The sequence below is a fragment of the Python bivittatus genome, unplaced genomic scaffold (genome assembly GCF_059951505.1).
Source record: "Python bivittatus isolate LINGU-HERP-01145 unplaced genomic scaffold, Pbiv_v1 ctg000040_np1212, whole genome shotgun sequence".
NCBI lineage: Eukaryota > Metazoa > Chordata > Lepidosauria > Squamata > Pythonidae > Python > Python bivittatus.
Window position 1 is genome coordinate 2,657,938 of NW_028277032.1, and position 24,729 is coordinate 2,682,666.

The 24,729-nt window shown below is 49.7% G+C and overlaps 2 protein-coding genes across 2 annotated transcripts in view; both read right to left on the bottom strand.

The window, feature by feature from the left end:
• Positions 1-1,290: 1,290 nt before the first annotated feature.
• HDAC1 (histone deacetylase 1) lies at positions 1,291-22,641 on the bottom strand. Its single transcript, XM_088153573.1, has 14 exons — positions 22,502-22,641; positions 16,791-16,903; positions 16,250-16,367; positions 14,882-14,956; positions 12,678-12,816; positions 11,727-11,868; positions 10,144-10,236; positions 9,545-9,653; positions 9,074-9,214; positions 8,380-8,488; positions 8,168-8,298; positions 4,831-4,977; positions 3,010-3,058; positions 1,291-2,649 (listed from the first exon to the last, which is right to left on the bottom strand). Exons 1-14 carry the CDS (start codon positions 22,548-22,550, stop codon positions 2,622-2,624), a joined length of 1,443 nt encoding a protein of 480 aa, XP_088009699.1. The 5' UTR covers positions 22,551-22,641; the 3' UTR covers positions 1,291-2,621.
• A 97-nt stretch (positions 22,642-22,738) lies between these two features.
• LCK (LCK proto-oncogene, Src family tyrosine kinase) overlaps positions 22,739-24,729 on the bottom strand; it is a 36,477-nt gene continuing 34,486 nt past the window's right edge. The window contains exon 13 of the mRNA XM_007431958.4: positions 22,739-24,326. Within this exon, the coding sequence (XP_007432020.1) occupies positions 24,124-24,326 (203 nt within the window). The 3' untranslated portion in view covers positions 22,739-24,123. The remainder of the gene's footprint in view (positions 24,327-24,729) is intronic.

Here is a 24,729-nt window from a genome sequence, read left to right on the forward strand (position 1 = left end):
CAACCAGAAACAAAAGCTTAAACAGGGTGTGTTGGGCATCGCTGCAGGAGCATGGGGGCTTACCAAGACGCAGCTGAGGCTTTGTGGGCACACATCCCAGCGTTTGCAGCAGCCCAACAGGGTTGCAGCTGCAGTCACGGCTTTTGCACCCTCCATTTTTAGTCCAGTTTCGGCTGCTCTGCTAGCACCAACAGGTGTGCGCCATCATTCCCATTGTGCTAAATGTCTCCTCAAAGGAAGCAAAGAACTGGGATGCTCAACCATCCTGTGATCAGGCTACTCAATCCCACAACCCCAGCTGAGCAGAAACCCCAATCAGTTCAATTTCATGGCGGAAAGTGGAAAACGCCTGGCTCTGAGCAGCGTTCCTCTTCCCAGGACCGTGTCCCACAAGTGAAACATTCCACAACAACGCTGAAATAATTTGCTCCTGGCAGGAAGCGTATAGAAGACCTGTCAAAGCAGGAGGAGGAAAATGGAGGAGTTGAAATGTTGGAGGGGTGGCATTCTGTGAATGAGGCTGCAGTCAGGCAGAACCCATCCATTTGGGTGCAAAAACATGTACGTGCAAGCCGGGTTTACATGCAGCATTAAGCAAGAACTCTCTCTGCTAGGAGCCAAGTGACCCTACGTTGTGGTTTATTCAACCATGTATACTTAAGCAAGACACACTTTGGCAAAATTTGTAAACTGCATCACCTCTGGAAGAGCATTCCAGAATCACTGGGTTGCCACAGCTGAGAAGGGCCTGGTACAGTTCCTCACATTTGATGCCAGAACCCAAAAACTCTGCCAACACAGCTGTCTTAAGCATCTGTGTCAAGACCAGTGTTTCTCAACCTTTAGTAACTTTAAGACGTGTGGACTTCAACTCCTAGAATTCCCCAGCCAACCTACACATCTAAGAGTTGTCAAGGTTGAGAAACACTGGACTAGAAGCAGGTGGCATCTGTGCTGTCAGTAACCCTTTCTTTCCCCTAAAGCTGTGCTTCCCTGTCACCAACGCATTACTTCCATGTGTCCTTGCATCTTCATTGCTCCCACCATCTCCTGTGCCCTGCCTGGGTGCATGTACCCAATTCTAGACTGTATACAGTAATCCTCAAGGCAGCACCTTTCTGGGGGCGAGGAAGGGGGAGAGGCCTGGACCTGAACCTCCTACATGTGAAACAAGTCCTTCAGCCCTGTGCAGCGACCTTTTATCTGCACCCTATGGGTGCTATTCAAACATGCTACTCAGGAGCGCCATACTTTGGAAGATGCCTGTCTGCAAGAATAATTCACCATTGAAAACAGAAAAACAGACCCATTTTATTACAAAGATTTTTCTTCCTCCAAAAACGAAAATAAAAACTTATATTTTCTTTTAAAAAACACAATATATATATATCTTCCCATCCCACCCCCAGAACACACAAATACAATGATCTTTCGTTTCACCAATACAAGTATCAAAGAGTAGGAACAACGGCAGGGCGTTTGCGTCCAAGCGACTAAAAAAACAGCTAAACCAAAGGCTTAAAAAAATAAAAATAAAAACCCTCCCCCCCTCCACCCCTGTGACATGGCAAAATTAGCAGCATTGCTGGGGTCAACCCCTAACAGTGACATTCTGTATACGCTCCACCTCCTCCATCCAGGGTCCCCTGGAAAACTCCCACCCCACCTGCAAGCCTGCCGTGCCAACGCTGCCTCCTGACCCCTCCTGAAAGTATTACGCAATTCAGGAACAGGGAGCAAGTTTGGGTTGGTTTCTTTGTTTTAGGAAGATGCCCTTCTGAAGAGCCATCGCTCAACAGGGTGGTTTTCCTACATGCCCCTCGAGGCTTGGATGCCAGTTCTGAAGCAAAAGCCCCAAGACGATTTTAAAAGGGGATCGGGGAATGCGAAACTCGAGACGTCATCGAGAGGCATCCACATCCGCTCCTGTTTCCAACAGGAGGACCGCCATTTTTTCCTGCCACAAGTGAGGCCTCCCGCAACTCCTGTTCCTTCGCCCGGGGGCAGGCAGGGCCAGGGCCAGGGCCAGAGCAAGTGTCCCCAGAGGGACTAGCCAAGTGGGGTCTGGGATGCTGAGAAGCCACATAACTGCAGGGTTGCTGAAAAGGGGTCGACCCTTACCAGGCCTATAGACAGGTATGACGGTTTGGGATTCTTGAGCTCCAACCCCCCACCCCCCAAAAAATAACTCTTCCAAAGCTTTATGGCTGTATCCATACCTCAGAAAACTAGGAAAGGGAAGGGAAAGTGGATGACCAGCTTCCCCTGGAAAATTATCTTCCCCAAGAGGAGAGTCACCCTTTGGAAACATGTGGAGGGACAAGGCAAAGGGAAGTCTGGGGTTTGCTTTTCGGAAGGAAACGCACAAACCCCCCCAGTACGGAAGCAAGAGGGACGTGAGAAGCGGGAGCCTTGTAAACGGCTCTCCCCGGGGCTGAGCCTCCTCGGGACCCTCCCAGGAGCTCACCCAGGGAACGGCAGCCCGATCTCAAGTCCCTGGCAAATTTATAGAAATAATCAACAGAAACATATAAAATACAAATCTCGTGGAATAGGAGGGAGTCAGACAGCCAGATCAGAGAACCAGGGAGGCGTGGCGTTCCCCAGCTGTCCAAAGTTTCTTAGGTGGATTTCGTCTCCTCCTTTATGCTGTTGGATAGATAAAGGAGGCATGTTAGGGGACGGTTAGCTTAGGAAGCGCCAGGGACGGAAGCCAGTTCATGCTTCTAAACTTGCCAAGCAGGCTTTTCATCCTCTGGTCACATCACAAAGGGATCCCTATCCCTTCCAATGCCATCTTAAAGACATCCCAAGCCAGCCCTAGAGAAGCCGCCTCCCCAAATCTCCAGCTTGCATGGCGACAGCAGGCCACAGGGAAGCGAGCATTTTCATGCACGTGTGAAAACAGTTCATTTAAATGAGCAGGAAATGAGCAGGTCCAGAAGCTACAGAAAAGCATTTCCACAGGTGACACCTAACCTCCTCTCACCTTCCAGGAAAGAATCTCACCTTTTGGCCTCTGCTGGTTCATCTTTTCTCTTCTCTTCCTCGTTTACTTCTGCAGGAAAGAACATACAACCTTGTTTCTCTCAGCTACAGGATGAGCATCCAAAATCTGGACACCCCCCCCCCCCGCTTGAGCATGCCGTTCATGTTCTTATGTCCCACACTCAAAATCCATCCTATTGTGATCATCCTTCCTAACCCCTTTCCAAGGCTGTTATGGACACCAAGGGGACAAGAATTTGGCTTGCTGACCCTGTAATTTTTTCCCTTTTTTATCATTATGAAAGTGAACAATTCTAGCCTTTACGGCTGTGGAATTCATGTGGGCACCAGGATGTGTCAAAGACCAACTGGAAAGTCAGTGATGGCTGAAGAGATGATATTAGTACCCCTAACTGTATCCAGCAAATTGTGCATACTGCTTCAAATGGTAATCAGAAATAGGAAAAACTGCCTCATTTTCAAAATGAGGTTTGTACAGTGGTACCTCGGTTCACGAACTTAATTCGTTCCGCAACTCTGGTCGCGACCCGAATTGGTCGCGACCCGAATCAAATTTCCCCATAAGGTTCAATGTAATTACGGTTAATCCGTTCTGAACCATATGTTGTTGTTTTTTTAAACCGCAAAAATATGACACAAAATACAGTACGAAGAGAGAGAACGCTAACCTTGCTCGACGCGACTTCTGGCGTGGAGGACAGGAAGGCGGGTGGGGAGGTGGTTATTGCTTGGAGGGAGAGCCCCCCTCCCTAAAGGAAGCCACAACCACGTGTCACGGGAGGGAAAATGACTGTGGATCCTGTTCGTCACCCGATCCGGCGTTCGCGAACAGGGGCAAAATTTTGCGAACGGAGCGGTTCGTGACCCGAACTGGTCGTGAACAGAAGCGTTCGTGAACCGAGGTACCACTGTACTTTCAAGCCTTCTTGTAAATGTATTATTTTTTTCACTTTAAATGGGAAGGATACGCAGCCCTACACCTGCCCCTTTGGTCTGATGAAAACTGGAGCCGTCCTGCACCAAAAGTTGGCATACATCAACCCGTGGGATCCCAGAGGTCACACACCCCGATTTTATGGGAGTTTGCCCTGATCCACGAACTGTTCCAGATGTGCTTCAGGATGCTGGCCCAGATGGCAATCCGGAATGGCCTGGGTCCTCAGTGTTTAAGAGACTCCAGAAACCAGGGAGGGGTCAAAAAAGTCAAGATGACCACCACCGCCACCCGATCAAAGTTTTGCATCACACATTAAAAAGGGCGGGGCTTTGATGGCATGATTGTGGCTGCCATCTTGACTTTTCTGACCCCTCCCTGGGGACACGCCTACCAGAAACCACCTGCTCTGGAACACAACAGGGGTGGAGGGGCCACTTGACAAACCGGGGGGGGAGGAAAATGATCTTGCTGAAGCGGGAGCCTTAACACCATTGTTAAGGCCGGGTTCCAAAGTACAGGGAGGGAAAGGCCTCAAGACAGGGATGTGGGGCCCGTCTTGCCCCTTCTTTAATCTGGGAACATACTCCTAACAGGATACAAGCCAAGCCCAACTGTAGGGGCAACAGCCCGTGACCACTTAAAAACAATCAATCTGCACATAGTCAGTCAGTGCAACCACAGCTTTAGTCCAGGGGGTCAGAGCTCATTTTGGGGCATAGCACTGAGATGCAAAGTCCCAAGCACTGGCTCTCCCTGAATGGGGTTTTAGAGGCATTCCTGTCAAAGCCGGCTCCCCCCACTGACTTCTGATTTTTTTCCTAATCCGCACATCCTACCGATCGAGCGGGACAAAAGGACCGCCCTGCCAGTAAAGACCTGCTGACCTTTCTTCTCCTCTTCCTTCTCCTCTTCTTCTGTTTTTGACCGTTTAGCCTTCTTGAAATTGGCGACGTTTTTGCGACCCCCTTCCCCTTCATCCTCAGAGTCCGAGAATTCCTCCTCGCAGGCGATTCTCTTGTCCGAAGAGCGGACTGTGGGCGGGAAAGAAGCGGAAGGGGACATTAGCAGCTTTAGGTTTCAAACAAAGAGGGAGGAAGGCTAGAATGATTCTCTTTTTCTCCCCAAGAAGTAAGTTTTGCACTGACCAAAACTGACTCTCCCAAAAGGAAAGATGGGGCTCAATGAAGGGCACAAGGGCAGGACAGGGGTAGGGAAGCAACATGTCCCTGATCTAAACTAATCTAACCTGAGATTAAAAACCCTAATTTAAACCCTAAACTAAGAGCCAGTCTGGTACAGTGGTGAAGGTGCTGGCCTAGAAACTAGGAGACAGAGTTGTACACCTCCCTTAGGTATGAAAGCCAGCTGGGTGAGTTTGGGCCTGTCACCCTCTCTCAGCCCAACCCACCTCACAGGGTTGTTGTTGTGGGGAAAAGAGGAGGAGGAAGGAGTATTAGGTATGTTCACCACCTTTAGATAGATAGATAGATAGATGGATAGATGGATAGATGGATGGATGGATGGATGGATGGATGGATGGATGGATGGATGGATAGATAGATAGATAGATAGATAGATAGATAGATAGATAGATAGATAGAACATCTGAATATATTATGTCTGTAAATGAATGAATGAGAAAGAAGGGAGATCTGCCTGGTAAACAGGGGTGCTCATGTCTTCCAGGCCAAGAATGAGTAGAGGGTAGTGCTTAAAAGGTGAGACTAGGGCTGCTGATATAAAAAGGCGGGATAAAAATCTAATCATCATCATCACCTTTAGGACCAAAGGTAGCAAGTTCTGCTAGACCAAATTCACCAGGTAGAGGAATCCCAACATGCAAATAAAAAACTATCTCTCTATGCAGTTCCCAGGAAGCAAAATAATAATACCAATAATAATAATTAACACCATCAAACAACATCTGCCAACATCCATCCTGATAGGTGGATAAAAATGCCAAACCCAGTCTAAACATCTGGCTGACTGGGCAACCAACTATACTAATAATCAGGAACATACAGACCATCCATAGAGACTGCCTGTTTTATAAGGCATAAAAATCTAAAAAGGCCATTGCAATAACGACAACTACGATTATTATTTTTATTAGTTACGCACTTTTCCCAAGGAGCAGTATAAGTCAAAGCGACTCAGGAATCACAAAAATTCCATCCAGTAAAATAATCCACAAGCTATCAACAAATCCAATAAAGTAACTATTTACAGCTAAAATAAATGCAAACACAACCACCGTACAGATTTATGGCGAAATGCTACAGGACGCCTGAGTGCGCGTGCAACTGCAGCAACTCTGAAACAGGTACTAGCCTGGGAATTGCCACCATTAATGAGAGGAGGGCGGGATAAACAGACTCCAGAGTAACTTCCTAGTCAAACAAAAAGGCCTTTAAATCCCTTTGAAAAGCCATTAAACTAACACAAAGGCGGAGGGAAAGAGGAAGCTGGTTCTAGAGCCTCAGGGCCGGAGGAGCAGAAAGAAAACAGCGGGGAGAAGCAGGGCAGAGCAGAATGAGAAGGCTGTGCCAGAGGGCTTCAACTCCAGCCCCAGGAGGTGAATCTGGGCTCTGACTTGAGTTCCAATCCGGTGAAGAGCCCAGCAATGTCGGGGAAGCAAAGAGGAGTGTGTAAAGTCCCAAATGGCACCACTCTGGGTGAAGAGAGGAATCAGGACTGCGTGCCAGGAGACAATTACAGTAATTGAAGCATGAAACTACAGAGACACAAACCAATAAAGCGGCAGTCTGCTCCGCCAGAAACAGCCAGATCCTATTAATACTCATCAAATAAAACTTAGCCACCCTTGCAGTAAGACTGAGAAACAGGGGCAGAGTTAGCTGATCTTCAATCAAAAGCTAGAGGTGGAGGAAGCTGGTCAATCGAGGAGCTTTGGAAACAGATACAGGAGGAACGCAGTAGACGACAGAAAGGATAATCAGGCCAAAGCACAAAATCTCCATCTTACCCATATTCCCTTGAGGTGATGGAAGGGCACGCAAGACAAAGCACTAGAAGACATTCTGTCATGGTGGGCCCCATCCTGTCATCAAGGACCATAAAAGACCAATAGAGCTGAGTACCACCAGCATGAGGAGGATACGGAAGGCCTCGATCATGAAACGGCACCAGGAATAGAATATCAAGGGTAGAGAAACAGGACTCAGAACTGATTTCTGCGAGAGAGCAAGGCTATCGGGAAGGAGGGGGTGCACTCCAGGAAGGGAAAGGAGACAAGGGACAACACAGTCCGCAGGGCGAGCGTGAGAAGACTAAGAGATTCAGGACAGCCACTCCCTAGAATCCCCCAGGGTACATCCACTAGTTGCAGGAGTATAATAGATTTAGTCTGGCAAGATTCTGTCTATAAAAACTTGTTTTGTAAGCAAATAAAGGGACTTTGCTCAACTGGACTGTTTCACCGTTGTTCTTGGGCTGGGCCTGACGTCTTCTAAGATATACCTGCTACAAGAAGGGATTCCCGGGAATGCAATATTACCAAAGAATGGGGTACTAAACAAGGCTGAAACCAGTCATATACAGAGCAAACGATCCCCAGGAATTGTAAGCTAGACAGCAGGATCTGGTGGCTGAGCATACTAAATGCTGCCATCCAATCCAAAAGGATCAGCCCAGAATATCATTCAGAACTCAAGAGCATGCTGTCCGAAGGGAGCAACCTGCCCAAAGTGTGACTGAAGAGGATCGAGCAGGCTTTGGAAGATAAACGAAGACTCAGTGGTGAGAGAGCAAGGAACCTGAGGAGAGTTTCTTCAACACAGACAGCGTGCGTGAAAGAGTCTGGAACACTGACATCTGTTGAAGAATAATTCACCATGGAAGGAAGGAAAGGCATCAGCCTAGAACAGTGTTTCTCAACCTTGGCCACTTGCAGATGTGTGGACTTCAACTCCCAGAATTCCCCAGCCAGCCATGTGGCTGGGGAATTCTGGGAGTTGAAAGTCCACACATCTGCAAGTGGCCAAGGTTGAGAAACACTGGCCTAGAAGGTAAGTATAAGAACACCCCACAGTTTTCAAACCTCTTCCCCCAAGACAAAAATACATTCAAACACAGATGGAGTAGAGAAAGATTAAAAAGAGAGCTGACGGAAGAAAAGAATAAACAATATTCAGCGCTTATTAGAGAAGCTGGAAGAGAGGGCCCCTGCCGCTGGCAATTCCCCGTGGGCTTGGCACTCACTGGAAATCCGTTTGTCGGGGTCTTCCTCATCTTCGTCGCCACTCTCCTCGGGCACAGCGTCCTCCGGAATCGGCTGCATCTGCACTCCAGGGGCATGCGGGAGCATCCGTAGGTTCTCAAAGAGGCGCTGCCTGCAGCCGAGTCATCAGAAGTCAGGCAGAAGCCCTTCAGCAGAAGCCTTTCCCCCCGCCCCAACAAATGCAAGGACTTACTTTATCTTCTCCAGGTATTCATTGGTGTTTTGGTTGGTCATGTTGGAAGGGCTGATGTGGAGCTTAAAGTCTGGGCCGAAGTATTCAAAATAATCATTGTAAGGAAGCTCTGCGAAAGGGTGAAAGGCATGCAGAACGTTAGGGCGTTGCACCTGCATCAAGGCAATTCAAAGGAACACAGAGGAAAGCCACAAAGAGGGTATCTACGGTCTCAAAATGGGGTTGAGGCGGGTTCAGAAGAAAGTGCAAAATCTAACCCCCACGTGATCATGAAAGCTCCCTAAGGGACTGGCCCTCTTGCTCAGCCCAGCCCACCCAAAAGGACTGCTGCTGCGAGAAAACTGGAGGAGAATGCACAAGAGGCATTTTGGGCTCCTGCAAAATTAACAAATAAACCTAAAATAGTGTCCACTGGCAATTACCAGGCATTTCTTAAGCAGGACCACAGTTCCCTTAGCATCAAGACTGATGCACAGCAAGCCTTAAACCCATCTTCCAGGATCCATTTGGGGGCCTCAGATCACTCTGATCCCCAGCAGAGACCCACCCTTAGTCCTGGGGCTGGTTTTCAGGTTTTCAGGCATCTCTCTCTGGCAACTCAGCACCTGCCCTCATTCACCTTGCTGTTGGGACTCCCTGACAACCTGTCCATGCCCCCTCACTCCCCAGGTGAGATGGAAGGGGTCCCCCATACCATTCGGGATCTCTGTGTTCAATGCCACAGCCGTCTCATAGGTCCAACACCGGGCCACATTACGGATCGTGTAGCCACCCCCTCCCAGCATCAGCATAGGTAAATTAAAGCTTTTGATGAACTCCACACACTTGGCATGACCTGGGGGGAGAAAGAGCATCAGTCTGCTGGAAGAGAGCTTTAGCAATTTATTTAGCAATAAATTAGCAAAATTACGAAGGGACAAGACAACCCAAGTAAGCCAAGAAACAATGGGAAGAGACGCATTTCAGAGCATCTTCCATTAAAGAGAAGCCCAAATGGCTCATTGTGCCATGAAACTCAAGCACCCAAGCCTAAAAGATGCCCCTACAATCCTATGAAACATTGAGGGGCCCCTCAGATGACACGCAGCAGCCTTGGACCGGCAAAGCATCCTGAGGAGGCCCTGAATAAGTCACCACCCACCCACTTGCGAGAAACCCCTCTTACCTTTAATGGTCAGATTAAAACAACCCAACCTGTCCCCTGATAAGGAATCTGAGCCACACTGCAGAGCAACGGCACTTGGCTGGAATGTCTCCATCACTTTAGACATCACCTGGACAATAAAAACGAACACCTGAGCAGGGGAACGCTGGTGCAGAACCCAGAAGGGCCACTGTCAGGAGCCCTTCTCTTTCAGCACCACCTCTGGCAGAGAGATGGAAAAGCAAGCCCCGCTGCCTTCTACGAGGCCTATTCCCTGGCAGACGCCACCCGTGGCTCCAATCTCACATTGTGCTTCCATGAAGATCAGGGGCAAGCCGCCCGCCTCCTCCCACCAAGTCCACATTGCGGAACCTGAAGGAGACCAAGGGCTTCTTCGGTGCTGAACAGGTAGCCGGAAGCCTGCTCTTCCATCCCTGGAAGCTCAGCGGCTCTCCCACTCCCTCCCCGCTCCTCTAGGTTGGAAAAGACCCCAAGGATCTTCTTATCGCCCTTGCCAGAAGTTAGAACTGTCTCCATAATCAGCAGGGCTGCAAAGCTTGGAGATGCAACTGCAGCACCGGGCAAGTGAACAAGGAGCATCCAAGGACAAGGAAATTTACCGGCTTGAAAATGGCTTCATAAGACTCGTCATCGATCCCGTCCCGGAGAGGGTAGTTGACGGCGTAATATTTTCCTTTGCCTGCACCAATGTCCTGAGGAGGAAGAAAAGAGGGTCCCTGAAATACCAGTTGGGGCCACCTTCAGAGGCTGCCCAAGTCAGGGACTCCTGAGGGGCCCTGCAGCCCCACCGCAGCACGTCCTTGTCACGTCTCCCAGAGCACCCCAGAGGCTCTGGCTGCCCGCAAGCTTCCTTGGCCTCTGCAGAGCCAAGGCGTTCCCCAAGGACACCTCCCCAAAGCAGGAGAGGCGACCGTCTTGTCCTGCCCAAGAGTGCTCAGCCCAGAAGAGGGCTGGGGGGCTCTGGGCTGGTGCAGAATCAAAAGGGATAAGCCAGACTCGGCAAGGGTGCCAACCGGCTTATCCGACCCCAGATTACTGAGGAAAGGCAAAGAGCAACACAGCCCGCCAGATGAGTATCTACATCGCTTGTTCCCCAGCAACTGAGATTTTGCCAAACGCTGCCCAAGCTGTCTGTCTACAAACTTTGTAGCTGTAACAGCCAGAAGCCGTTTGCGGGGAGCGGGGGGGGGGCGAAAGAAAGAGACCCTGAGAGGGTTGACAGTTCTGCGATCCACGCTGCGCTTCCTGGGTGTGACTATGGCTCCCTCAATCTCTTCGTAGCCAGAACGATGAGTTTCTCAGCCAATTTAAATTAGTTTTCTATGGAAAGGAGGGCCTGTTTGGTGTAGCGGTTAAGGTGTTGGACTGCCCCCAGGGAGACCCAGGTCAGGGCCCATCCTTAACCAGGTGAGCTTGAATCTAATAAACAATAAATACACAAAAGGAGGAACGCAGGGGTGTAAAGAAAGTTTCAGATTTCAATTGTGTCAAGCTCAAACAGCATCACAACTCTCCTGGAAATGTCCAAACGGTTTCCAACTCAAAAGGGGGGGGGGAGATGTTTCAAACTGAAAAATCTGCACACCCCTAGAGGGATGCATAGCTTTTTCTAGGCCAAGGGCCCTGCTCTGCCTCTGCCTAGCATGCAAAAGGCTGCAATCTGAACAGGCGATAAGAAAGAAAGCTCAGTTCTGTTATCAAGGCAATGTTTCCTTCAAGTCAAAGCTGACTTCTGGGGATTAAAGGAGACATTAATTGGGAAACACAAGAGAGTTGCCACTGCCTTCTTCTGGAACATTCTTCAGGCTTCCCAGTCTAGGGCACAGACCTGGAATTTCCTTGTCTGATTGACCCAGCTTTTGAGTTGAAACGCCAGCCAGGTACTGTGACCTGAGCTTATTTCAGTTATAGGAACAGTCAATAAAAGTAGTGGGATTACCCTCCAGTCCTGCATTCAGGGGTTACATTTAGCGATGTGCTCTCTGTTGCATTCAACTTTTCAATCTGCGAATGGGTGTGCTAGAACCTCTGGCCCAGACCCATGAGCTAGCTTGTTTTGGAAGGGGAGTGGGACCATGCAAAGCTCTCTTGCTAACGGGGCCTGGAAAGTGTGCGATCCACCCGAACAGAAGGGAGAGGGATTAGATACCCAGGAAGATGCATCTCAAGTTCCCATTCTCACCCGCAGATCCCCAGTTCCTGGGAAATATTCCCCATACTTATGGAAGGACGCTGTCATGACACGGTCTGTGGTGTAGAAGGCTTCCTCCACACCGTCGCCATGGTGGATGTCGATGTCAACATACAACACTCTCTGGTGGTACCTGAGGTTGCAAAGGGATGTCAGGCTGGCACCTCAAAGACAAGGTTCAGCCATGAGGGACCTAGGCATCCCCCAAATTAAACATTAGCAAGTTTTAAAATTAAATTCCTAAAGTTGCACTGGGCCTTGCTCAAGAAGAGAGAAAGCTTGTAAGATCTGGCAACCCTGTGAGATTTCAGGCGGTCATCCTTAGAAAATGCCAAGGGGCCAGAATAGGTGGCAACAGCTGCCAGAGGCCAAAGGGCATCCTATTAAGCCCTTAAAATTAAACAGTCAGGATACTGAACATATTTTTACACGGGAGGCGTTTCCTCTTGCTTCATTTCCAGAAATAATTACTGGGAACCTGAGCAGCTGCAGAAAATCTTGTCTCCACATTCCCCAACCAGGCTGTTGGGTGTCAGGGTGGATCCTTTTAAACACAATCAGGACCTTCCCCTTTGGCCATGACAGCGAGAGGAGCGCAAAACTGCATCATAAGGCTGTCTAATTCAGACCAGCCTCTCCATCAGGACTCGGCTTCATGCTGGGCTAAGATTCTGGAAAACTCCAGGGATTCCCCTGAATGCCCACCGAAAGCCATTACCAGACCAAATAACGCTTCTTGGGCTTGCCTATTCAAATCTGTGCCTCTCCAGCTGTCTCAGACACAAGTTCCCACCATCATGGTTGAAACAAGAGCAAAGCTGCTGGGAACGTATCAGAGATTTCCCTACCCAAGCAGCTTATCCTGCACAGTGCAAATCAGATACTTTTGACACGATGAGGACCTCATTTAGATCCAGAGTATAAAGTGGCAGTTTCACATACTTTAGCAATTCTAAGATAGCCAGGACGATGTCATTGACATAACAGAAGCCGGAAGCCTCTGACTTCTTGGCATGGTGCAAGCCTCCGGCCCAGTTCACCGCAATGTCCGTCTGCTGCTTGTTTAGCTTCACTGCACTCGCTGCGGAGAGAATTTCAAACCGGTAACAAAGCAGAGATGGCCCAGCAGCCATCGCAGCCAGGCCCCGTCCAGAAGGGCTGGGAGGGCAACATCCAGAATCCCAACCCCACCCAAAGGGGAAGGCTGCCAGTCCTACAGTTGGAAATCCTTCAGCTTGGCACGGGATATCCAGAACTGACAACCAACCAAAGCAGTGCTACACCTTTACAAGAACCCAGAATGTGGGTTGCATGGAGGGACTCCGACCACTTCTGAAGCCAGATGACCACGCCACGTTTCTATGAGTAAGAACTGGACGTTCTCAGAACACCTGCCCTCCCATGTTACTTTACCCTTAAGGTTTCAACCCTTTGTTTCCAAGCACGGTGCTGTGCTGTGTTTGCAACCGTTACAACTACAAAACTGATGACAGAGCACTACTCTCCAAAACAGATGTGCAAATTATAAAGCCAGGAACCATTTTCACCTGACACCCATGCTATGGAGAGTTTATTTCAGAAACATGCACACATCTAAAGGCACATGCACTCTACCCTCTTGAGCAGCATGTTTCAACCTTGGCAACCTTGACTTGCTGGCTAGGGAATTCTGGGAGTTGAAGTCCACAGGTCTTAAAGTTGCCAAGGTTGAGGAACTCTGCTCTTGAGCCAGCCTCCCCAGCTCACGTTTCCAAACTGTGTTACAGAGGCAGGAACAGCCATGCTGGTCTCTGCTCCCTCCAGTCCCTGACTTTTCTAGAGTAGCAAGTTCTGAAGGGGAGCTACAGAGCAGATTAAACAGGATTCCCAATCGCAGGTTTTTCCTTGCTTCTGAGCAGATACAACTAGCACTCCTGTTTAGGCCTGGCTGTGCACCGAGGCAAGGTCAGGGGATGAGGGGCACACCCCACGCACCCTCTCCCATTTCAGGCCAACAATTTCAGGCATGATTCATGACACGTGAGGCATACACTATATACAAAAGTACACACAGCATGGATAGTCGTAAAGATGGACTGTATTTGATCTTTCCAGCTCTCCCTGTTCTGAGAATCATTTAACATCTGGGTCCATACCAAAAGCAGGCAACCCTTTTGGGCAGGTAGCCAAGTGCGCAACTTGACAGCATACAGTGGGCACTCTCACAAAATGGCTACCAAGGAGACCCAGGGGCAAAATACCTCTTTAGCCAGTCAGTTTGGTCTTTACTGCCCCAGGCGACCTGGATTGTTTTTTTCCTCTCAGCAGGTGGACATGCTTCCAGAGGATGCAGGAGTGGCTGCCATCAGACATTCCTAATTTCTAAGTATGCTCAGAGAACAACTGTGGGGATCACAGGTGTTTTTAAAAATTACAATGACATCAGAGGACATTATTATTGTTCAGCACTCTAGCTTCCTTTTTTTTTTTTAATTAAAATAACCTAAAAAGATCAAAAGCAGGGAAGGCAGGGAAGCTTTGGATTCTCGGGGATCCACAAATCCCTAAATATTTATCCAGATCTGTACAAATACTATTCTGGGATGACTATTCATGGAAGCATGAGAGAAAACATTCTCTAGAAACATTCACCCGTGTATCTATCATGCAGATTGTACAAAACATTTTGATGTGAGTCATTGTGAATCCAAAACACTCCATTTGAGTGTGGAAACAGCTGTTTCGAGCATTTTGAAAGTGATCTGAGCATGAAACAGAATGTCTCAAGCTCAAAACAACTGCCTTAGCTCAAGATACTTCCAAAATGTTTGATAGGAGGACAGTCTAGGGTGGCAAAAAATCAGAATTCTGATAGCCCCTTTTCTGACTAACAAATTTTGTTAAAAGGCCTAAGCTTTTGTGAGCTCTTGCCTTTTTTTCCAAAATGCTTGAAATAGTTTGCATTCAAAAGAGCTGTTCTGCACCCAAAGCGATGTTTTAAATTCAAAACAATCACATCATTGCCTGGCCTAAGAAGAGCAGAAACCAGATATCCGGACACACAGCCTGCAATTCTGCTAACGAAATTTAGGCCCTCAGTAGATCAAGCAGCACGGTTTGTCCATCCTTTGAGATTTTTCTTTTTTAAAACTGTGGTTGCTACGTACCCACAGAGCCTCCTGTAGAAAGCTGGCAGAACTCAAACAGGCCATCAAACACAGGGCAATCTTCTCCCACATTGACTTGAAAAAGAAAGCAACAGAAGTCCACGTTGAATCGCAACACGTCGATGAATTCAGCCAAAAAGAGAAATAGAAATATCAGAATTTGAAAAGAACAGGGCTTTGGCTGGGAAGCGTTTGGAAAGCTGGCTAAGGGGGGCAAGGAAGGCGAGAATGGGATAAAGCTGTCCTTCCACAGGAGTTGAGGTGATCCAGGAGCGTGGGCACCAAACAGAGCAGCTGCAGTGAGAAAGTCTGCTCACAGGAAAAAAAATCATAGGCTTTTCATTAATCCAAGTTAGTTGGCAGATTTGTTCAATCTGGCCATTGGCGCTCAACAATGCTAAGAGGCGGCGCCACCTGCTGGACCTCTAGCAAACTGAAAGGGAGAGCTGCAAGGCCTTTACAGAACTCCACACCGGAGCTCAGGGGTCATGACGGTTAGCCCTTGGGCAGGAGACCACTAGGAAATCCCAGGGCTGTAGGGTAGTCTTGGAAGAATAAAACCCCTCATCCCACAAGGTGGCAATGGCAAGCCATTTTCATGCAGTCGCCAAGAAAATGACATGGGTGTATCCACAAAGGAATGAGTCTGCCTTAGAACAGTGTTGTCCAAACTTGGCCACTTTAAGATGAGTGGACTTCAACTCCCAGAATTCCCCAGCCAGCATGGCTGGCTGGGGAATTCTGGGAGTTGAAGTCCACCCATCTTAAAGTGGCCCAGTTTGGACAACACTGCCTTAGAAAAAGATTTTTATGGCATTCAAAGTTCCTCAAGCTTTAGCTCAATTCAGGCAACAAAGCATTACAAGAATGAGCTACTCCTTGTTAAACCTAAACCTGTTTTTTCCATGACCAATTTTTCCCTGGCACACAAACGGTGGGTATTAAGTTCTCCTCTGAAGTGACGGCAAATGACAGCTCCTTGAATTGAAGACAAGGGAACTGCTAATTTTCTCCTCTCATCTACAAAGAGCGGGGAGGACCCAGGAACACCAAAGACTTGTTGGGGCTAGTCTGAAAATGAGAAGCCATAGTTTGTTATCCCATCAGAAAGCAACCATGCATTCGGTGTCAGGCTAGGATTTTCCCAACTATGATCAGAGGCCAGGTCTAAGGGCTGATGGATAAGATAGCGCAAATGGATTCTACAGAGGGTGTATCACCCACCCGTGCTGCTTTAAGTCTTATCAGTGCATTAACATTTATGTTTTTTCCCCCTAAAAACATAATGGGGGAGGGTCCACTTTAGCCAAGCCTGTCTAAGGGTTTTCATTGCTCCAGCAAACGCTAGATCCTCCACCTTCAACTCACATCGCTGCATCTGCTTGCTGTATTCAGACATGTTATCTGGGCGAATCGACCGCAGAAACTTGATGTAATCATCACTGTGGTATTTGGTCATCTCTTCGGCACTAGCTTTGTAGGGTCGCTGAAACGACAGAGAAGCGGGGGGGGGGGGGGAGGACTTAGCAAGGCCACCACTTCTGGCCTCCATTCAAGCACAGCTCCAACTTTAATGAGGTTACTGAAAAGGTGCTTGAGCGCCCCAAATGAAACAGATGATCAGGGCCCCTTCCAGACAGGATTGAGGCTTAGGAATGAGGCCAAAATCACACTGGTCCCCCTTGTTGGCTACCTTGGACAGGACCGGAATAGGGGAAGCACAACTCTCTTGTATTGCTGAACGCTGCAATGCCCCTGGATACCGTCAAGCAGGGTATCCCCTGGACCAGCAAAGGTGATTGGGAGAGGAGAGCACTCCCTTGCAGCGGCTCCCTTTCTTCCTGAGTTGCAGGATCCAGTCGGTGGTGGTGGTGGCTGAAGAGTTTAATGTTCAGTTTTAAAAACTTACGTAGATTTCCATTTTTCTGTAAAGGCCATAGTTGAGAAGGAGGTTGTGAGTCATCCTGATCCTGTGAGGCTTCATGGGGTGACCTTGTCCATAATAATAGTTTCCAATGTCCCCTGAGAGGCAAAGAAAAGGGTGGGGGGGTACAACGTTATTATTACAATGTAAACCAGATTAAACTGTTAGAAAGATAACTAAGAATGGACATCAGCATAAACCGGGGAGGGGGGGGGACACAGGAGTTTTGAGCTGAAAGATTTGTACTGCGTACAGGTACAGCTTCAGTCCTCAGTTTAAAATATCTCAGGTTTTAAGACTGAGAAAGGACCATTTCCTTGAGTGAAGACAGTAGTCAGCAGATAACGGTCTCACTCAGCAGGACAGCTTCTTAACTCTTCTGAATTCCACTGCAGGTGGGGGTGAAGATGGGATGTAGGCCAGCTCCCAAAAGGGATCCTCCAAAAGGAAAACTGTGCAGAGCACGGGAATCCCGATCGCCAACATCCATGTGCCCTTTGCTCACGGCAGAGGTGCCTTCACGTTTTACAGAGGCATTACACGGCAGCAGGTGTTCTGAGTGTACCCGAAATAAGTGTTGTGTACAATTCAATTAAATAAAAGCATATCCCCACCAGGGCAGCATGCAATTCCAAAAAAACCTCCCGCATAAAATAGCAACAACCGTCATGCAAAAAGCAGTACCGGCCTGCCAAACCCCCAAGGAATGTCCCTCAAAAAGTTTATGTTATTCAAATGAATAAACACAACAAGCCATAATGCAATTAGCTCGGTTTTGATTTCCACATTGTGTGAACTTCGCTTTATTCAATAAACTACAGACAGGAAATCATGACATAACCCAACGGTGTGAATCAGACCCCTCAAAATATGTGGGGACCCTATGGTTCAACCTCTCTCAGCTGAGGGTCAGGGTTCAACTATCAACTGCTCCAAGTTGTCCCCAGGTACCTTTTGCAGAAAGCAGGACGAGAAAAAGCCTTCCTTGGCAGCCTCAGACAGAAATTTCAGAAAAGCACTATACAGTACCAGGAATGTAGGAATCTCCAAGAGGAGCTCTGTAAGAGCATTATTCAGATGAGCACAAACGCACTGCAGCAACCCAGAACAGCAGAAAAAGGAAACAGACCGCCTATACAACACCTCCCAACAAAATGGACACCCACACATCTTTATCAAAAAGCGCCTGACCACTCAACCCACTACAGCACAACCCACACAAGCTATGAAAAGGATAACACTGCCATACATCAGAAATGTCTCAGAAACAACCAACGGACTCTTACAACCTCATGGCACACAAGCCAGCTAAAGCCCTCCAAAACATCTTAAGTAAACCAAAAGACCCCGTAGCCCAAGAAGAAAAAACAGGAGTCCTCTACAACATACAGTGTAAGGACTATAACAGCCACTACGTAGGACAGACAGGCAGAAGACTTGCAGAGCGCATCCATGACCACCAACTAGCAGTCAGAAGTCACGACGGAAATTCCTTAATCTCACAACACATGGACAGACCCAGCCATAGTTTCAGCTGGGAAACTGTCAGCATCTTAGACCAAGCTAAATCCAAAAACGCGAGGGAATTCCTGGAAGCTTGGCATTCAGACAAGGCAGCCATGAACAGACACATAGATAAACAACATCTACGCGCTATTCAAAAGAGACAATAAAAAGGAAACAAAAAGACCAGAAAACTTCCTCGCCAGCAATCAACACCCAGGTAAGCAGGGATTAACACCAGGATTAGCACCAGACAAACAATCATGCAGTAAACAACAGCCTAATCTAGGAACTACCAGGAACAAACAACACCGCTCCAACACTGGCAGGGCAAGCCACTGTACATAAACAGAGAGCAAACCCCACTCCCTTCTAGCACTGAAGATGTTACCCAGCCAGGTAATGAAACATTTGCAAGAAAACAACCAAGCTCAGAGAACCCCACGGACTCTGCATATAGGAATCTGGCAAGAGGATTCCATAAAACACGACTTTGCCAATAGCGTGTAGCGCCTGGTATCACCTTCCCCTTGCAACTATAAACACATAAAGACGTCCTCAAGCTGAACTCAGCTCCTGCTGAATTTCATGGAAACATCCATGTTGTTTTCTTGGCAGCAACAGAAGTCATTTGCCAATGTTTCCTTCCAGGATTCTCTGTTTACCTCCCCACTGGAGCCTACAGACCTTGGACCTCTTGGTCATCTCCCATCCAAATGCTAAGCAGGTCCAACCCTGCCTTGCTTTTTAAACTAAGGGCAGCTAGGTATTGGCATCTCTTATGAGACCACCTCACTCCGCACAAAAGGAGACAGTAAAGTGAGAATAAACCAAACACGGAAAATGTCCTTTAAAGCTTTATTGAATCTGAGTACCTTCCAGACTGTGGACTTCAACTCCCAAAATTCCCCAGCCAGTACAGCCATTGCTGAGAAGTCTGGGAGAAGAAGTCCACAGCTCTAGAGAGTCCTTCAGTTGGAGAACTGGATTAGGCAATGTACTTCTGAGTGGAAGAGGCTAAACGAGTGCTCAACAAGTTCAGCAAAGCTCCCGGTGCCAGGGATAGATGGGTGGCCTGACCCTAGGGCTACATTGCCCAGCCAGTAAGGGATTCTGGGAGTTGAAGTCCACACATCTTAAAGCGGCCAAGTTTGAGAAACACTGTCCTAATCTCCCAAGAAGCAATCAGAAACCCTCTGTGACTCTCTTCACTTCTATGTACCTCACAACACTCAGAACAAGGAGCAATGAATCAATGTTCTACTCCTGCAGCAACAAAATCCCTTAAGCCACTTAATGGAAAAGAAAAGAAAATCTTACTTTACTTACTTACACACACCCTTATTGCACAGACTTTGCATACATCGGGTCACGGGCAAAAAAAAATCCAAAGTGCTCCTATGGAGAGGGACCTGTGAAGCCATCAAGCCAACTCTGCCCCGCTAGCGCCAGCAGCAGGGAAACATGGTGAGGCAAGAGTTCCTCCAAATGGGGAAATTCACTGCCAAGTTTCACCAAGTCACAGTACTTCCATAACTAAATATAGCATTAGTCCGTGGTTCCAAGTGTAGCACCGCCAAGCCAGAAATAAATCAGTTCTGCTCCTGAAGAGAGCTGATGTGGGATCATACTGGTCTGGAGCTGTTTTCAAACTGGCACAGAGTTCTTACATGAAAAGGTCCTAAGTCTGGAATGGGCCACCATCTAAAGGGCTGGACTACTTGACTTACTACTTTTGCGGAAGCTCGGGGCCAAGTTGTAATCATAGATGGGACCAGAAGGTTCAGGTTTTGCAGAGAGCTTTGGGAAAGCTTTGCTTTTATATTTATTTATTTATACACACACGCAAACACATAGAACCTATTTTAGAGTTTTCAAACATTTCCTGCTTCAAAAGCCAGAAAAGCACTCACTACTTTTGAACCTCTGTGGGGGGGGGGGGTGTCAGAGGCCTGGGAAGAAAGGGAACATCAGGGTTACAGGATGACCATCCCAACTCTAGATGGACCTTTGGTCCAATCCAGAACTTCCTCCTGGAGAAACAGGAGAATTGCAAGCTGCTTTGGGTCCCAAGGAGCACACAGACCAAAGCAAATGTCAGTCGCATTAAATTACACATTTGCCCTGGAAAATGGCAGGCCTTCCTGGCAAACCAACCGCTGGCATCTCTTTGGGAACACCATCCATGGAGGCCGAGATGAAGAAGTGATTCCCAGCAAGCCAACCCCCCTTCTAGAAACAGGCCTCGGAAGTTAAAATGGGAAATAGGGACTGCTTTTGCGGCAACAGGAAATGTGTGGCCTGAGAAAGGTCTTTTCTAAGGAGAAACATCTCCTGCTCTGATGCCAGAGAAGGCAGGGCAAAGAAATGGAGGTCACTCAAGACAGAACTGGGGAAGTCCCCCCCAGTCCAAGCCCCACCTACCCCACCCAGAAGACACAGGACACAAAGCTGGCTTCCTCCCCGCCAACACCACCAGCCCAGGGGTGGCTTTGGGGTAGAATGATGGTCCCTGCAACTTAAAAGGAGCTTTCCAAAGTACTGCCACCTTCAGAAGAGGCACATGGGTAAAACTAACCGCCTTTCCTCCATTTTCCACCAGCTTCCTCCTCTGTCCACGCCCAGCTTCCTCCTCACTTTTTCAGCCCAGCTAAATCTCCTGGGGGTTTTCCAAGACTCTTGGACAGCATTCCTCCATCCAGTTCCCTACCAGCATCACGCTACCAGCTGTTCCTTGGGCTTCCTGAAACACCCCCCCCCCGCACTCCTCCTCTCAATGGCTGCCCCGGCTCTCTTCCTCTTTGCACCCTGAGCCTGCAAACAGAAACGATCCTGCACGCTTAGGGTGAGTGGGAGCGATCCTCCAGACGGCCCCACCGGTCCAGCGCTCGACCAAGACCGGGAGCCTCCCTTCGGGTCCCCACTCAGCCACGAACGCCGCTTTGGGCCACTCGCTTGCTCTCGACCCAGGCCCAGCCTACCCTCCAAGGCTATTGTGAGCTGGCTATTGCAGACTAAGCCGCTTCTTATCGCACAGGCTTCTGTGGATACGCTTCATCAGGCGCCCCGAGAAAGTACTGAGGACACACGTCACAGAGGGTTGCTGCTGGTGGAAGGAGGGGCCGTCTCCCACACGGCGGAAAGGTGGGAGAGGAATTCCACACATTTAAAAACCAGACATCAGTTCTGGCTTTTTGGCTTCCTTCATTGGGGGGGGGACCCTGACAGCCCAGATGTGCATATCCTTGAGGACTAGTGGCTGGGGGATGTTCTGCTGATCAAAGCCCGCTCTCTCCTTGCAGCCGGGCAAATCCCCTCCTGATGCCACCGCATGCGGGGGGGGGGGAGGCTTTTTCGGTCCTCCCCTTGGTGCTTCTCTCCCGCTGCCCCAAGACTCTCTTCCCTCCCCCCACCCCACAGACCCCTCCCCCAGCCCTGCTTTCCTGACCCAGTTTGACCCTCCGCGGCTTCCTCTTCTCCCCCCCCCCCGTTTACACGTGCAACGGGCAGAGGAGGCTCTCGCAGAAGTTTCCTCGCGGGCGCGGGCCAGACGCAGACCCCCAGCCGCGGAGCCCTGGCCGACAGACCCCCGCAGCCCCCGAGCGGGCCAGCCTTTCACCGCCTTCCACCCGCAAACCCGGGCCGGCTGCGCAAGGCTTTTCCAGCCCTGCGCATCTCCAGGTCCGTCGAGCACCCAGGTGAATGGGGGGGCGTCACGCGCGCCCAGGCGTCACCCCCCCTCCGGAGAGTGCTCCGGCCAGCGCCCCCGCAGCCCCCCGGGGGCCTCCTGCTCCTGTGCTCGGCCCGTCCGACCTCTCAGGGTTGTTGTGCCCACAGCGGGACCCCGCCGCCCTCCATCGGGCTCTTCTCCCCCCCCCCGCGTTCACCACCTGCCCACCCCCAACCCGGCTTTGCTCGCCCCCCGCTCCATTGTGATGCGCCTCCGGCTGGGAAGCATGGGAGATGGAGTCCAGGAAGCCAAGGATCGCCCGCTCGGGGAAGGTTACAGCTGCCGAAGCAGCCGGCCGCTCCGATGGTGGGGGAGGCTAGGCAGCGTAGTCCCCGAGGCGCTGTGGGTGATGGGAGGTGTAGTCCCCTCTCCGGCAGGCGGCTGCCCCCTCCCCAGCCTCCCTCCCTGGCCCCTCCTCTTCCTCCCTAAGCCCCGCCCTCCAAGCGCGGAGCCCCTCACTCACCGTCGTAGTAGTAGCAGACTTTCCGCTTGGTCCCCTGAGTCAGCGCCATTTTCCGCCGCCGCCGCGTCCCGACGGCGCCTCAGTCCGGACCCGAGTCCCGCCACGCAACCGAGCCCGCCTGGGGAAGGAGGAGAGGGCGGCCCTCAGCGGCCCCTTTCCCGCCCGCCAGCCTATCACAAGTGGAGGTATTCCGCTAAGGGCCAATGGGGAGGCTGGAGGGGTGGGGCGTTTCGCGACAACAAGTTAGATCGAGCAGCGAGGAGTTGCTCCGACTGTACCACTGTCGCAGGAGGAGAAGGACAGGGGTGTTTCTAGGTGGGCTGTACCATTTTCACACAAGAGGGGGGGAACATTCCGCTGATTTTATCCCCTGCGAAGCAACGGGCGCCCCCCCCGCCGAGCAGGCAACGTGGGATTTTCGGGGCGGGGGCAGCCAAGCATTCGTAGCTTCTGCTTTTCAAAACTTTGCGCTGCGCCTTCTTTAAAATTCCCACACGCACACCCGCATCAAACTTTCTTAAGATGCAACTTGCCAAATCTTAAGATTTAGGAAGTTTTAGTCTCATTCGCTGTTCTTACTTTAGCTGAACTTTTCGAAATGGCTCCTTTTATCTTGGACGGATTTGCTTCATTTTAAAACTTCCCCTGCTCTGTGCGCTGTTTTTTGACATATTCTGATATATTTTAAATTACTGTAGTCTTTTTTTCCTTTTGAAAAACCAAGTTAGGAATTTTAAAGGAAAACACGTTCACATCAAAACCAACCAGTGTATTAAGCGTGTGTGCATATAGAAAACATCACATTATATAATTTCATAACTATGCAATGGTTTTGTAAGCCACGGTTTATAGTCTTAACATCCCGTGTGAACCCAGGTTATTATGGCATGTTCAAGAAACAGTGGTGTTAAATGCTGTTGCATTTAAGTGCCTGTAAATACCTTTCTTCCCTCCTGTCTCCTCCACCTTCCTTTCTTCTCTTCACCAGATCCAAAGTGTGGTCCAAAAAGTCAGGATGGCCCAACGGTGCAAGCAAAGCTCTGCCTCTTTTTCACGCGTGTCGGTACAGACATAAAAAACAGGCGGTCCTCGGACCCCACCATTGTGGGCGCCATCTTGACTTTTTTGACCACATCCCAGAACCACTTCCTGTCGCTTTGATTCCACCTCCAGACCAGGTTGCACAGCAGTCCCAGGAAAGCCAGGGCCTCCGAGGGGGCAGAGGACCTTCGCGTTAAGGAACAGCCTTCCTGCGGTTGCCTTTATTTGTAAAGCGCTATCAGTTGCGTGTGCCTTCTACCGAGCAGCCGAAGCAAAAGGGAATAAAAACTGGCTCGCTTCCGCCTGCAGAGCCACAGGCGGGAGCTCCCTCCCAGGTCCTCCGGGCACCTTTGAAGGTCGGTTTTCTTTTCCTTTTGAAAAAAGGTGCACGTTCCCCACCGGGAGCTCTCAGGAGGTCATTGTGGTCCTAATAAGCCTTTCTACGGTAGCCCATCCTGCCCCCCCGGCCATCTCGGATTTGCGGGGGGGGGGAGGCTTCCAGAACTCAAAAGAGTCTCCTTCCCGGTCCTGGAGCATCAGGTTGTCAGGAAGGGCGTCCAGGATCCTTGCTCGAAGCCCTCTCACACTTGCTGCTCATATTGTCCTTCCGTGGCAGTGAAAAAGTCCTCCAGGACCCCTTTCAGGAACTCGAAGGTGGGCCGTTGCTCCGGGCTCTCCCTCCAGCACTGCAGCATCAGTTTGTACAGCTCTTCCGGGCAGTGATCCGGTTGCGGCATCCGGTAGCCTCGCTCCAGGTTTTGGATGACTTCTGGATTGCTCATCCCTGGAGCCATAAGAGGAGCAGCTCGTGAGAACAGGCTGGGGTCCTGGAGGGGCCGGTTCCCCCCACAAAGCCCGTGAAACAAAGCACCCCCCAAAAAAAGATGTGGCTGTGTCCCCCCAGAATCTGTACCTGAGAGCCGTGTTTCTCAACTTGGCAACTAAGAGGTGTGGACTTCAACTCACAGAATTCCCCAATTTTAAAGCTGCCAAGGTCGAGAAACACTGCCTTAAACCCATGTTTCTCAACCTTGGGAACTTGAAGATCTGTGGACTTCAACTCCCAGAATTCCCCAGCCTGCCATGCTGCATTCCTCATGCAGGCTGAGGAATTCTGGGAGTTGAAGTCCACACATCTTCAAGTTCCCAAGGTTGAGAAACACTGGCTTAGACAAAGGCAAACTTGT